Raw genomic sequence first — 14,706 nt, forward strand, 5'->3', positions numbered from 1 at the left:
TTATTGAAAATTACTCCGTTGATATCACTACGCTTTTTCTTTCCACCTAGGCGAAGAGAAATTTAACTCAGAATGGTCGCCTCTTATATAATTATTTGTAACTAATTTTACTATGATAAAAAGGTATTAACCTCGGGTAGATGCGTCTGGATGTTATGTAATGTGCAAATGAATAATTGAATTTCTACCACCTACAACAGAGTACATGCTTCAACTATCTTTTATAGTAGATTAAAAGACAAAAACCCGAAAAGGCTATAACAATAGGCACAGAAAGGTTATTCTTGACATAGTGACCATTTAAATACTGTCGTTGTTGTGGAAAATTGTAGCGGTGGCTGCTCTGACAACTTTGGTATCAATGCTTCTGAGTCGGCTGCATATCTGCATTTTTTCCGGATACTCTGACCGTACTTGGAGTTTAGAAATGGAAATGGAACGCAAGCCAGTGCTAGAAAAGCTGGTATGCTAGATGCCCAATGAACTCCGAGGTTGTCGTACATGGTGACGGTGAACAATGGAAAGGCTGCGCCGATAAGTGATCGAAGGATTGAATTGGCTGCCAGTGCAGAAGCTGCGAATATTTTGCATGAATCAACCAAAAAATTGGTGATTGACAGGTATAGGATGACTATCCCAAAACCAAAGGGGGCTATGGCAATTATACCGACGATCCAATGAATAGATTGAAAGGTGGTCCAGGCAAAAACAAAAAGACTGATAGGCAGTGCTATAGCGCCAATTAGGCACGGTAAAAGTCTCGCCTCTGGTGGTGCAAAGCCATTGTGCTTCTCCTGTATCTTGGTATAACGTTTATTGTCAAAGATGGTGAAGGCGAGCGCACAGTCACACCAACTAAAATCCCAGTAATGCCACGCCGGACAATCCCTGGTTGCAGTGACGCTGATCTTGGAAAATGATCTGGAAGGCACAAAACATCATGTATAATAGTCCGTAGTCAATGGCGATAAAAATGGATAAAAGCAACACAATCGGCTCACACAGCAGCAAAATAAATGGCCGACACAATGCGGTTTTGAATGCGTTTTTTGCATTTATCTTGTCTTGATGAACCTCAAACTCACTTCTGTATACTTTGCTGGAGATTTTTGGAAGCCTTCCATCCCTCTTATGAAGAAAAATAGGCATATAGGTTTCTGGGACGAGTAGACAGCAGGTGATAAGAAGGACACCAGATACAGCAGCTAGGAGACCCACAACCAATCTCCAGCCGGCATTCATCCCCACTAACTGACAATCAGTTCAAGAAGTCAAGACTTAAGATATCTAGGTGAAAGTCAATATACTTACAGAAACCACTAATGATTGGACCAAGCATACGATCACAGAATGCTGCACTGGCAAATAAAATCAGCGCCAAGCCTCTCTCTGTCGCCGAAAACATATCTGCAATAACACCGCCTTTTAATCAAGTCAGCCCTGAAAAGGAAATGAAAAATGAACAAATGTTGTGAGGACTAAGATTACCGGCATTGATAAGTAGTGATGATCCAAAACAAGCAGCGAGGAATTGAAGGATGATCACTGACCAAGGATTTTTTGACCCCATTGTTGCCATGCAGCAAATAGTGAAGCCGGAAAAGCTCACAAAAAAGGTATTTTTCGTCCATAAAACTCACTCATGGGTGCCCAGAATAGAGGTCCAATTGCGAAGCCAAGCAAGAATACCGAAACTCCCAGATTTGCAACCTCAGAACTGACTTGGAACTCTTTCATAATCTCAAGCTCTCCTCCTGTATAAGCCGACGAGGCTAATGACACTTTGAGCGTGGTCAAAGCCATCAACGCAGTGTATCACAATCTAGAAAATGCATAAAACTCTTTTGGTCCGAGGATCGTTTGGAATTCAGTTCACAAGATATGGGTCTTGAATTGTTCCGGTGCCTCTATATTGGTGGTTGGCGCTCAGTAACCACTCCTTGATCGAAAATAAGCTGGCGGTATGGGATTTTGCTGTCTATGTCTTTCCTCGTGACCTTCTTTTGATTGCAAAGTGAGGGTTGAGAGATAATAAAGTAGGTGTCAGCTATTTTAAGTCCCATCAACATAGGCTATCGGAGCAAAAAAAAAGATCAGCGTTGAAAATTTTGGAAGACAAATACCGAAATCAAACAGTCTCACCTTGCCAGTACAACTGGAAAGAGGAAAAAGTCGGTGAACGCAAAATAGAAAAGTTGAACACAATTACAGTACAGAGTCGATAATGCAAATCTGATTGGTTGCTGGATGTAATATGGATCCTGTAACTTGAAAGGCTAGATTGAAAAAACCTCCTGGCCTAGTGCAGTGCATCTTGCCAACTTTACATTTATTAGCTACCCAAGGGAATGATGGTGTCACAACATACTCTATCCTGGCTAGAACTTCCTTATATGCAGGATTGCCGAACACAAGGAGGGTGTTCGCATTCCCTTGCGGCGATCGACATTTAGATAATCTTTATAGAGGAGCATTATCAATATCCCAAGTACACAGAGGTTGATCTCATGAATATCTGATTATTATCTTGATAGATGCTACATCGCATAATATACTTCGGGCTACTTCACACCCTAGTCGTCTCCCTGGTGCCAGAATTAGTAAAAAGGGGACATCAACGATTCCAGACCCATGATCAATTATCTAATCCCTGAGCTGCCGCCCACGGCCAATCTATATCTCTGATCATGACTCCAAAAACAATGAGGGCTGCGGTGAAATAAGTAAGAATTACTTTTTCCAAGTACAGGTTGTAATGATTATCCACTAACCTCGTCCTAGGCCAAACAACCAGTCATGATTGAGGAAGTCGCCATGCCCGTACTGGGCCCGCGACAACTCCTCGTCAAAGTTCTTGCAGCCTCCCTCTGCGATACAGATATTGGTGTGCTAAATGGAGACTATGGAACTGAACACTCTCCGCTCATCATAGGTCATGAAGCTGTTGGCATTGTTCATGAGCTAGGACTTGAGGCGGACGCTTTCGGCTTTCGAAGTCGGCCACATTGTGGATACTGCTCCTTACCATCAGATGTGCCTCGAATGCTACGAATGTAGATGAATAGACCCTGAGTTCTGTTCTACGATGAAAATCCAGGGAACATTTCCCCCGGGGTTTTTTGCTGAGTACTGCACGATGGATGCTGCTAGTGCTGTCGTTATCCGGGACGATGACTTAAACAAAGACAGCCAATAAATGGGAGACAAGATAGCACGATTGTCCCCAGTATTTTATGCTGGGATTACTGTATGGGATGCTATAGGGCGTGCAAAGTTAGCACCGGGAGAAAGCCTGGGCATCATTGCCGTGGGCGGTCTTGGCCAGTTGGCGGTACAGTACGCTTCTGTCCTGGGAGCCAAAGTGATTGCTCTTGATTTGCACGATGACAATTGAAAGCCGCCGAACGACCAAATGGGGCCGAGAAGACGCTGCATATCAAGGGTCTTGTTCTCAAAGAAATCCAGGTTCAGATTAAAAGGCTGAACGATGGTCATGGAGCTGATGTGGTCCTTATCACCACCGGAGCTGCCACTGCGTACCAAACTGCATTTTATTACGTTGCACCATCGGGGAGAATCATTGCTGTTGGGCTCCCTAAAGATCCTGTTCAAATTCATGCCATGCAAATTACAGCAAGGTGTAACAGGAAAATCTTCTTTTCATTCGGCGGTCCCCTTTTATGGCGCACAAGAAAATTAAAACAATTGGCGCATTTGCTAATGTTGCTTTCAGTATTATTGGCTCGAGGATTCCTGACCAGGCTGAAGTTCAACGTTGTGTCAACTTCTCCCTCCGAAGAGGCATATTTCCTCATATCAACCGTACGACCTTCAAGTTGGAAGACATGTATGAGATGGTATCATTGATGAAGCAAGGGAAAGTATCAGAAAGACGCATGGTAATACGATTTGTGTCATGTTCAACCTTCGTTAAATCATCCCATGCTTGCTCTTGAGTTCTTGGTAGAGATGAATTCGAAGTACAACAGTGGCTGAGCAGAAAATAAAAATGAGGTATCTAAGATAGCTGCCATTCCGGATGCCAAATTGTAGTTCATAGGAATGGGTGCTTAGTAACATGAGGAACTGGAAGATCGCAAACGATGATTTAATTTAATACAATTGTTTATAAATGATTTCCGGCCCAAAAGAAAAAGCAGCAATCAAAACTTCAGTCAAAAAAAGAATCATTCACTTGAACCATTTGCGCATGAAAGAAAACCATGGTATATGTTGCTGAATAGTAGTAATAATGGTATGTAGCATGATCCATCTCTTTCGAAGAGCTTAATACCAAGCGCGTGGCTAAAATTGTTGCAAATACCAAGTGTATGACTCCTATAGAAATTCTCAACAAGGAAGGAGTAGGAAGAAGAAGTGAAATTCTCACAAGGAGTCCCACACAAGCTTCGGCGATGATGAGAAGTGCCGTGCCTGTCCGCAGAAGGTCTACTGCCTTCGGCGTTAAAATCAACGGCAGTGTTTGTCGCTTCTGTTGGCGATCACCTTCCACATCATGAAATTCCTGAATATGTATCGTAAGAGCAAACCACATGAATAGCAAGATGTCGAGGTGGCCAGCCTTTTGAATTGTCGGGACTGCATGGGTTATTACGGCATCGAGCAGCTTCAGTTGGATCGTTACTCCCACTGCAGTGAAAGCGTTTCGCATAAACCAGTGATTGAATCTGGGCCATACATAATGCAGCGCTACCCACATCTCCCAGATGATCAAACAAACGGCTGCGTTGTATCCTGAAACACATAAAACCACAACAGGGGATAGAGACCAACTGAGGAATGAGCGTTGGGATGCTTCGGCTTTGGTCAGCAGCCCAGCGGGAATTGGTCTTAAGGGCTTATTGATGACATCTTCTTCTATTGATGTGATCTGATTGGCAATGTCGAAGACATAAGCAAATGTAATTGTAGCGAGAGCAAACGGCGGAATAATCTCCAGATATTGTATTGGGGCCAGAGAAGAGGTCATGAGTCGAGCAGTGAGACACACAGCAGCATTTCCCAAGTGTGCGATGGCATTATCTCTCAAGAGAGCCCATGTTATGCGAAGTTCTCTCACAAGCCAACTTCTCGGCGCTTGCAGAGACTGTGTAGCATGCCTAATTTAGTCAGATCATAGGTTCGGGATAAAGACAATAAAAAGCAGCTCTCACATATCTCTAGAGTGAGTAGAGTTTCTGTTGCCTCTGGATCTTGAATCTTCTGGAATCTTTGCACTCAGTCTTCTATAAGATATAGCGGAATTTAGTCGCAAATCGAGCCCAGTTACCATAATTCAATGGTACTAGGATATATAATTACATTGTACATACAACCCTGTTTTAAAAATTCGTGTGTAGTCTAAAGTACCCACATCCGATTGCAAGGGATCCAAATCAGTGAACCTATCTTGGAAGTATCTCGCGCTAGTGCTTATTTTTGGGGGCCATTAATTCGGCCCCAAACTGACGTTACTTCCAAGATCCCAGCCAAAGCGAAGAGAAAGGTGACACGTAGCTGGTACTAATTCAATCAGTAGAATCAAGATAATTCAGCTGCAAGATTTTGATGCCTAATCTGACTCATCACTATTTCTAGCATGCGGGAGATCCAGGTCGACTTTTGGGACACGCATAATGGAAGTAATCATCGACGCCTCATGGGTGTCAGTGCCAAATGATTCGTTAGTCTTGCATGATAAATACTACTAAAGACTATTATCTGATCCTGCCCTAGGTATCCGGGGGAAGGCATGGCCAGCACAGATAAATGACCGATATCAGGCAACGAAGATGACGCGTCACCTTGTAGCAAGCATTTTAAAGTGTAAGTGAAGTTGGATATTATGCTGACGACAGTAACGAGTCAATAAGCAATTTTAGACTATTATATTGCCTTACACTGAATATAACAGGCCAAGTCTTCCAGTGTTGATTGCTATTTTATCTTAGCATATCAAAAAAAAAATAGTTTTTCTTTTTTCATATAATGTCTTCATTTGACCCTATCTCAGACATACCTTCTTTAACAGGAAAAGTGATTTTGATCACTGGCGGAAATGCAGGCATTGGCAAACAGACAACGATTTCCCTCGCCAAACACAACCCATCCAAGATATTCCTTGCATGTCGGGATAAATTTAGAGCTTGGCAAGCTATAGAGGAAATCCAGAAGCAAGTCCCAGGCGCCCAACTGGAATTCCTTGCTCATGACCTATCTTCCTTATCATCCGTCCACAAAGCAGCAACCGAGTTTCAGTCCAAAAGTGATCGTCTTGATATCCTCATTAACAACGCCGGCGTCATGGCTCTTCCCCCCGGAAAAACTCAAGACGATTTCGAAATTCAACTTGGTATCAATCATTTAGGACATTTCTTCTTGACCAGTCTTCTGCTGCAAACCCTCCAAGCTACAACTGCACGATCAAAATCACCAAAGGATGTCCGCGTCGTGAATGTTTCATCTGTCGCATATAGCTCCTGTCCATCCGATGGGATTCATTTCAAAAATCTCAACGTGGGACATAAGCCATGGGATAATTGGATGCGATACGGTCAAAGCAAGCTCGCTAACGTTCTCTTCACATGAGAGCTGGCTACCCGACATCCTGAATTCACTGTTACTGCCATTCACCCAGGTATGATTGACAGTGATCTTTGAAAGAATCACTGGTCAGCCATGATTACGAGGTGGTTCTTTGGCCGAAAATGGTTTACGGTTGAGACCGGCTCTCATAACATTCTGTGGGCTGCCACAACAGCGGAGGTGGAAAGTGGCAGTTTTTACTTCCCGATTGGCAAGGTGGAAAAAGGTACGAAGATTTCACAAGATCCAGCTCTTGCCAAGGCACTGTGGGAATGGTCTGAACAGGCTGTTCAGAGATTCTAACTTCGCAGTTATATGTGGGATTTTAATTATCACATAGTATCTATTTATCATTAATTTTCCTTGCTATCATCAATCAGTACCTCCACCAGACTTTTCCTTTTGTCCCCTTCTCCTTCGACTTCAAGTATCTTCTCTTCTCTTTGTTCTCTCACTTTTCTATTCCGCTATTTATGCATTTGGAGAGCCCTTTAACTATTTGATTAATATGGTACGAAAGAAGGTAGAATACTGAATAGGATACCGAGTAGGAGACTAAATAGGAGATCGAGTTGGAGATATAGTAGGGGGTCTTTTTTTGCGCGATGGAAAGCCTCTAGTAACGGAGGACTACAGTATACATCACTTAAACCCACGAGCCCAGCCATGTAGGTAAAGTCCTGAGCTTAGGACCTGGGCTCGGCCCAAGTGCACGCTTACTCTCTTCAACGGCATTGATCAACGCATCTGCGTAGTCTTGACGACTCACACCACCAGATGATCGCGACCTATCACGATAAGCCTGCGAGAGAACGCGACTAACCTCCCATTTCGCATCTTCTTGATCCTCCGGAGATTTGATGACGTCTTCCCTCTCAAACTCCCATCCCGCATTGAGCGCTATCTCACGAATCTTCTGTGGGGATATGATAGACTGAATATTATCATCGCGGTCCAAGTTATCGTCCCTGGAGTTGTACTCCGCTTGTGAGATTGCCGCTAGTAGATGTGGCAGAGCGGCAATATCCCCTTGGATATCGGTTGAGTACTCTGCAATGCGAAGGTGTCTTGCTCTTCCACGTAGAGCTACCAGCATCGGCGTCAATGCTTCGGCAGATGGGAGGTACCAAGTACAACGCGCGAACACGGCATAGTCGTAGAGTGGTTCTGAGCTGCTGGAACTGAGGAACCCTTCGAGATCTGATTGGTGGAATGTGATTCGGTTACCGATCGTACTCTGCTTAAGCTTTTCTTGTGCTTGGCCTAAAGTCATAGGTGCGCCTGCTCAAATTATTAATATACAAGAATTTTTTTCCTAAATCTTTCCTTTGATCAGACTGACCGTAATCTAGGGGCGCTGGGTCGACTCCTGTCACGTGGCCCTTCTCTCCAACTAGATAGGCCATCGCCAGAGTGCAATCCCCTTGTCCACAGCCGATTTCAAGTATTTTTGACCCTGATGGAATACCCCAGGTCTTGAAAAGGTCGACCCTGGCTTGGATTTGAGGTTTTGATGACAAGCCATGGGATATTTCTGCGATGGCATCGACGTCTAAAGACATGATTGAAAATGCGAGGTATGTGGGTAAGCTAAAATTTGGTGGTCGATGTCTGGCTATATGTACTTTCCATGTTACCCCTAACTGCTCCGACGGACCTCCGGCTTATGATATAACACATTTACCATTATCCACTTTCGATCACGATTGAGTCTTGATGACTCACAATTTGATGAAAACTTCCACAAAACCCCGCCAAAGTTAAAATAGGGGAACCAGCTGAGTCAGACACTGAGATAAAGCACATGATCGAGCTGCGTACCGAATTAGCCTTAGTGCGGGGAAAATCGACCGAGCTAAGTTAAAGGAGGGGAATTTGCCGAGACCGTTTGAAGTAAATGTTATGGACCTAGGCTTCAACAGCAACGCCAAGCATGGAAAGAACGAACTGGCTAATTAACTTAAGCCAGTTCCGAAGTGAGGTAAAATGATGGAGGTAGGGAGCCTTAGGCTAGTGATAAGCCCGCGACAGGCCTCAGGCTGTAGGGATAGCAGGCGAAGTACTATGAATAGCTGAGAGCACCTTTGTTTGATGATGATGTACTAACAAAGACAGGTATGGACATTCCATCAGCGTGAATAAGGTTTCGATTGGTTGGCTACTACAATAACGCAAGTCTGACTGCCCACTCCGACCTTCAAAATCTCACCATTTCAAGTCCTACAACATCAAAAACTATCCATCAAGAGCTAGTCGAGATACCAGCCGCCTTAACCAAGAACTGAGCCGCAGTAGTCGCATCAGTCCCATAAGACAGGTGCGCGATAACATTCGCTCCATTCTCACAGACAGGATCCCCAGTGGCACAGAACTCCTTCACATCACTAGTAGAGAGTTTTCCAACGCCCTCAAACTTCAATGGGTCACCAAAGAGAACAGCAGCGGTAATCTGGTCCGCGGTAAGGCTACTAGCAGCATTGTGAACGACCATCGCACCCTCAGAATAGCCGCCAAGAACGACCTTGGTGTCGGGACAATTCTCCAGAGCCGTCTTCACCAGTGTCGCCATGGCAGAGCCACCATCCTCACCCATTGTTGCGTCACCCTATACATGGTAAGTGAAATGAAAAAGAGGCTGGAAGAGATAAAGCTTACAGCGACAGAAGCATCATAGTTGACACCCTGAATAGTGACATTGTTATCAGTCTGAGACTGCAATTGCGTGGCGAGAGGCGGCCCAACAACAGTTCCCATATTTCCCAGCTCGCCGGTTCCACGAGCAAAGATCAGAGTCAAGGGCTGGCAGCTACTGTTTCCAGTGACGCCGTTCATGGTAGACGACACGGTCGCGCGTCTGGCCTTGTGGCGCAGTCCGCTTAGGCCGCTAAAGCTGGGCAGGCCGGTAGGGAGACTGAAACCACTGCCGGAAGAACCGAAGGAGCTCAGACTCGGTATGTCGAAAAATTCGGAGAGGAGGGAGTTCAGGGATCCGAATCCGCTGGTTCCTGTGCCGCTGAACTGGCGCTCTTGGATTGTGGGGGTAGGAGCTGCGAGGCTCGACCCGATAAGGGTGAGAATGATTGCGGCCTTCATAGTAAAGGGTTTAAGCAAATGAGAAACGGATATATGTAGAAAATCAGCTTGGGAAAAGAGACCGGCTCTGAAAAGACTGGAAGATGAAAGAAGGACAGTTAGACAATTCTTGGAGGGACCTGGCAGGCCTTTATATCTCGTTAGAAACGAGCCAAGAATCGATTTAGTCTATTCGCTCATTGACTCTTGAATCAAGATAAAAATCTAGAATTTGAACTCATTTTCAAGGCTGCAAAGCTGATGAAACGATGGTGGACCTTGTTTCATGGTGATCGTTTCGTAGTTCAGAAATTTAAGTTTTCTTGTAGATACTCAGTTATGTTGCTGTCACCACTGGAGATGATCGCCCGAATAATTTCATGTAAAAATTCTTAAACCCTATCAACGGCACATGGGAAAGTGCCTGGCTCCCCTACAATATCCATTGGTTGATATATGGAGTATTATAAAAATCTTCAATTGCGCTAGATTCTCAATGCGACGACGGGTGCAAACTCAGATTAGTACGCAGATAATATTTTTCGAAACAAGGCACTGGATTATGGAAAGCTGGAGACTTCCGATTGGATAGATCGACTGAAAACTGAGTCGTGGCTGATTCGGGAAGTTCACCCGATGGATGAAAAAGGGTCCTGCAGGCGGGCTTCAAAGGTGAAACATTCGCCGTCAAAATATTGGTTTGCTTAGAAACATATCGCGACGCTTCTACATAATTTAAAGGTAGATGCTAAGTACTTTGTGTAATTTCATCAATGGACTGATCTAATGAATCGAAATTAAGTGTGAAGTTGCCGAGGTCCATTGAAAAACGTATTTCGAGCACAAATTGGTTGAATGTGAACAACTGCATTGAATAAACAACTGCATTGAATAAATAATCTCAAAAATCGGAAATAAATTCCAAAGGAGCTTTGAATTACATGTCTTGAGTTGTAAGGCATTTGAGTTGTAAGGCATTTGAGTTGTAAGGCATTCGAATCACTTGATTCTACATCCCGATACGCCCCATCGATCACACCGAATTGTTCCGCGATCAGAATGCCACATAGATCAGACTTGCACGTCAGGGGCTAAGGATTCTCTACCACTTTCCCTTCAACAATCAAAAATCCAACTCCCAGTAACAGCAGAAACAGCGTACGTAATCGACGAAAACAAACTTGATTTATTTCGACTGTTGCGCATCCAATCATGCTCAGAAAACGCAAATGCGTCACTCGAACGTGTCCATATTTGATCGTATATTCCGGACTGCTTACAGGTGTGATAACACCCCTGTTAATTGCCAGAATCGGACAAAATTGCCAAGGGCGCTGCGCTAGCTATATCAAAGCTACTGATGTTGAATCAAATAGCCGGATCACGCCTCACTGCTCTAGGCCTTGGAATGATCCTCGACAGCAGGGTCTGAAGCCCATTGTGGATTTATTCGCTCGCAAGACAGTCTGTGTGGCTTGCAACTATCGCATGCTGGGAGGAAGGTGAGCACGCAGCCTCCATTGGCTGTGCAGGAGTTGGGAGAGTTGAGTGCGGAGGCTTTGAAGGTGGATGATGGGTGTCTTGATCATATTCTAGGTCCTTCAGGGGTTGTTGAGAACACCTGGATGGTAAAGGTCTCGACCAATATGGTTGCTATCATATACTCAGGGGACGACGGAGCTCGAGATCAAAGAGCTGGTGTCCAATTTTGCGAAAGCTGCCCAGCGAGAATGGGTGTTGAAGGTAGCAGAGGAGCTTGAGATTGATGTCGCGTGCTTGATCCAAATCTAGCGTCTCAGATCTGGACCAAACTCTTGAATCTAATAGAAATAGTAACATGTCAATCTAATTGAGATAAGAAATAAGTGATTAGAGGTTTGTAGGGGCAGTTATGGTTTGATAATTTTGATAAAACTAGAAATATATTGAAGCAATACAAGAGAATGACTAATCCTACTTGAATCTCCGTCAAGACCATTATGAAATGTTTTTGTAAGCTGTCACCAAAATTCAAATATTCTCCATATCAACCGACGGACCTAACATGCTCTTACTATCATGTCCAATCTCATCCCCATCCCATCAAGCGTACCAAAATTCAGTTCCCGTTGTCCAAGGTTGATAAACAGCAACCAAATCACCACCAAAACATAGCTACAATCTTCTCAAGGGGCGTCTTGTATCTTGAAACTATGAATAACAACTACTGAAGCCGCACTTGTAATGCAAGTAAGGACCAGATACTAGCACCAGCTTCTCATGGGCACGGACCCCCACAAACATGGAGTTTGAAGCCCCACATTCTCTGAACTGTTCCACGGCTCAGTCGAGAGGGGATCAGCCGTTATACTTTATTTTCAATATGTAACTGATCTATAGATCTGGCCGAGTTTTTTTTACTATGTCCATAGTCCTCCAGATTCTATTGTGGGTTTTATGCGATTCACTTCTCCACGTATTTTGATCTCTGTTGCGATAAGCTGCGTCGAAATTACGAATATTGTCTTCAATGCTATCTTCTTATCTGCACTTATTCGTATCGAACAGGTTATAATCCCTCAAGATGTCATTAACGGCACTCGGTGCCGACACGGAGAAAGTTCGCAGCGTGGTGTAACGATCAGGTTGTTCATTCTCGGGGATTTATGTGCCGATCAATGAAGTGTATTGAAGATTATGCTTTGAATACATGAATAATACCGGGACGCCACAAAAATACACCGTAATTTCAAGGAAAGGTACACAAACCCCGCAACAGAACTAAGTCTGAAACACAATCATATGCAAGATATTGTTTGCATATTCTTCTTTTATGCGGGCATAAAATATCATGTTTTACTATATTAGATGCTTAATCCATATTTCTTTTGTAATGTACACTTTGGACTGGACAAATCGTCAAGATGTTGTTCCAATCTATCTCTAGTTTTCTTCAAGAAAACTACGTTGGAGTTATTCTCACTTCAGTACGACACCCCAATCTTTCCCCTACCTTAAAGAGTCTACAAGATCCCACCACACCGGACAAACTGTACTAACTCAAACCTCTTAGATTGTCCTCGGGCTGGCCTCGCACGCATACTACCAAATCCTCATCAACCCTCTCTCCAAATTCCCAGGCCCAAAGCTCGCCGCCGCATCCAGAATACCCCAATTCTACCACCTACTCAAGGGAGACATCCGCGAATGGGTTGTAGACTTGCACAAAAAGTACGGCGATGTGGTCCGCTTCACACCAGATGAGCTAAGCTACACAAAAGCAGATGCCTGGAAGGGAATCTACGGCCACACCGTAGGGGGGAAAAAACCCATGGAAAAAGACCTTCGGTTCTACGGATGGACTTTCAACGGAGCCCCGGATATCGTTCGTGCGAACGGACCAGATCACGCTCGATTTCGACGCAACTTCTCGCATGCCTTCTCCGATCGCGCACTCCGGGAACAACAATCTTTGGTTTGTCATTATGTGGATCTGTTGGTCCAGTCACTCCACAAGACAGTTGCAGAGAATCCCAAGGCAAAGGTTAATATGGTTCGCATGCTTAACCTGTGCACATTTGATATCATGGGTGATCTGGCCTTTGGTGAATCTATTGATCTGTTAGCTGGAACGGGTGACCAGACTTTAGTCTCGGCTGTTTTCAGTAGTTTGAAGACAAATGCTTTGCGCCGATTGGGCCGCTACTGGCCTGTGATTGAGCCGGTGGTCAAAAAATTTATTCCAAAGGCTCTGGCCGTGCAGAGCACGCACCATTATCAGGCTTGTTTGAACCGAGTTGATAAACGGATTGATAAGGAAGATTTTGAGCACAAGCCTGATATTTGGGGTATTGTGATGAACCAGAAGGAAGATCTACGCCTTAGTCGCCCAGAAATGTACGCCAACTCGCAAACATTCATGCTTGCAGGCACTGAGACTACTGCCACTGGACTCAGTGGGTTGCTTTACCACCTCCTGATGAACCCTGACAAGATGGACATAATTGTCAAGGAGGTTCGTGAGACATTTGAGAAGGATTCGGATATTGAGATGCGGGCTTTGGAACACATGCCGTATCTTAATGCGTGCATCGAGGAGGGATTGCGCGTTTACCCTCCGATTCCCCTTGGTCTTCCTCGCGTCACTCCTGAGGAAGGGGCGTTTATTTGTGGAGAACATGTCCCGGGAAAGGTAACTGCATTCCAAATTCAACTCATGATGGGTGACTGACATGGAAGGTAGACTTCAGTTTCTGTTCATCAATGGGCTGCCTATCACAGCCCCAAAAACTTCAAGCGCCCAGAGGAGTTTCTTCCCGAGCGTTGGATTGGCGATGAATTCGCCAGCGATAACAAAGCTGCTTTCCAGCCTTTCTCGACTGGTCCTCGCAACTGCCTTGGAAAGAAGTATGCCTTTCCCGGTCTTTAGAAAAAGATGAAAATGCTAACAATTGAATAGTCTGGCGTATCATGAAATGCGTCTTATCCTGGCCAAGATTATCTACAACTTTGACTTTTCCATTCTTCCTGAATCTATTGGTTGGAATAAGCAGAAAACATTCCTGCTGTGGGAGAAGCCCGATCTGATGGTTCAGCTTAAGGCGAGAGCTTGAATACACATGACTGCAGAGGATGACTGATGACAGACTGGTTTCCAGGCCATTCACTCCTGGCTTACGCACATAGTATACAGGGATTTGAATTGGAGGGTGACTAGCGCTATTTATATCATGGGAAACATTACGAGAAATTGAACACATCACATAGCATCCATGGATGGATGTTTCACATAACATTATCGCAGAAAGAACGAACATATTCACCATCGACAAGCTTAGATACATGTCAAATTAACTCTCGAATCTATGAAGAGAAATAAAATTCCCGATTCTAGTTTCTGAAGTCTAATAAGTTTGCTCAATAGACTGGCACCAGAAATATGGTAAGCCGGCTCTATACTAAGCCGGCCGATCAGCCGTGCCGTCTACGATAAACTAGCGTCATGCAGGCAATCGTCATTACAGCGACATGATTGGTTCCACATTACCTGTAATTTTCCGTTAGCCGTTG

At 44.4% G+C, this 14,706-nt stretch overlaps 5 protein-coding genes across 5 annotated transcripts; 2 read left to right on the forward strand and 3 right to left on the reverse strand.

Moving 5' to 3' along the window:
• Positions 1-278: 278 nt before the first annotated feature.
• N7520_002424 (uncharacterized protein) lies at positions 279-1,405 on the reverse strand (the record flags this gene model as incomplete). The annotated part of the gene is given in 3 exon segments (XM_057136359.1): positions 279-921; positions 938-1,247; positions 1,342-1,405. The coding sequence occupies 3 exon segments, from the start codon at positions 1,403-1,405 to the stop codon at positions 279-281; spliced, it is 1,017 nt and encodes a 338-aa protein (XP_056999045.1).
• A 4,583-nt stretch (positions 1,406-5,988) lies between these two features.
• Positions 5,989-6,588, forward strand: N7520_002425 (uncharacterized protein; the record flags this gene model as incomplete). Its single annotated transcript, XM_057136360.1, has 1 exon — positions 5,989-6,588. The coding sequence occupies one exon, from the start codon at positions 5,989-5,991 to the stop codon at positions 6,586-6,588; it is 600 nt and encodes a 199-aa protein (XP_056999046.1).
• Positions 6,589-7,231: 643 nt separating this feature from the next.
• On the reverse strand, positions 7,232-8,147 carry N7520_002426 (class I SAM-dependent methyltransferase; the record flags this gene model as incomplete). The annotated part of the gene is made up of 2 exons (XM_057136361.1): positions 7,232-7,866; positions 7,928-8,147. 2 exons carry the CDS (start codon positions 8,145-8,147, stop codon positions 7,232-7,234), a joined length of 855 nt encoding a protein of 284 aa, XP_056999047.1.
• A 680-nt stretch (positions 8,148-8,827) lies between these two features.
• On the reverse strand, positions 8,828-9,678 carry N7520_002427 (carbohydrate esterase family 5 protein; the record flags this gene model as incomplete). Its single annotated transcript, XM_057136362.1, has 2 exons — positions 8,828-9,190; positions 9,241-9,678. 2 exons carry the CDS (start codon positions 9,676-9,678, stop codon positions 8,828-8,830), a joined length of 801 nt encoding a protein of 266 aa, XP_056999048.1.
• A 2,882-nt stretch (positions 9,679-12,560) lies between these two features.
• Positions 12,561-14,249, forward strand: N7520_002428 (cytochrome P450; the record flags this gene model as incomplete). The annotated part of the gene is made up of 4 exons (XM_057136363.1): positions 12,561-12,623; positions 12,710-13,828; positions 13,880-14,043; positions 14,096-14,249. The coding sequence occupies 4 exons, from the start codon at positions 12,561-12,563 to the stop codon at positions 14,247-14,249; spliced, it is 1,500 nt and encodes a 499-aa protein (XP_056999049.1).
• Between the last annotated feature and the right edge of the window lie 457 nt (positions 14,250-14,706).

This window comes from Penicillium odoratum (assembly GCF_028828045.1).
Source record: "Penicillium odoratum strain IBT 22623 chromosome Unknown utg000002l_segment0_segment0, whole genome shotgun sequence".
Taxonomy (NCBI): domain Eukaryota; kingdom Fungi; phylum Ascomycota; class Eurotiomycetes; order Eurotiales; family Aspergillaceae; genus Penicillium; species Penicillium odoratum.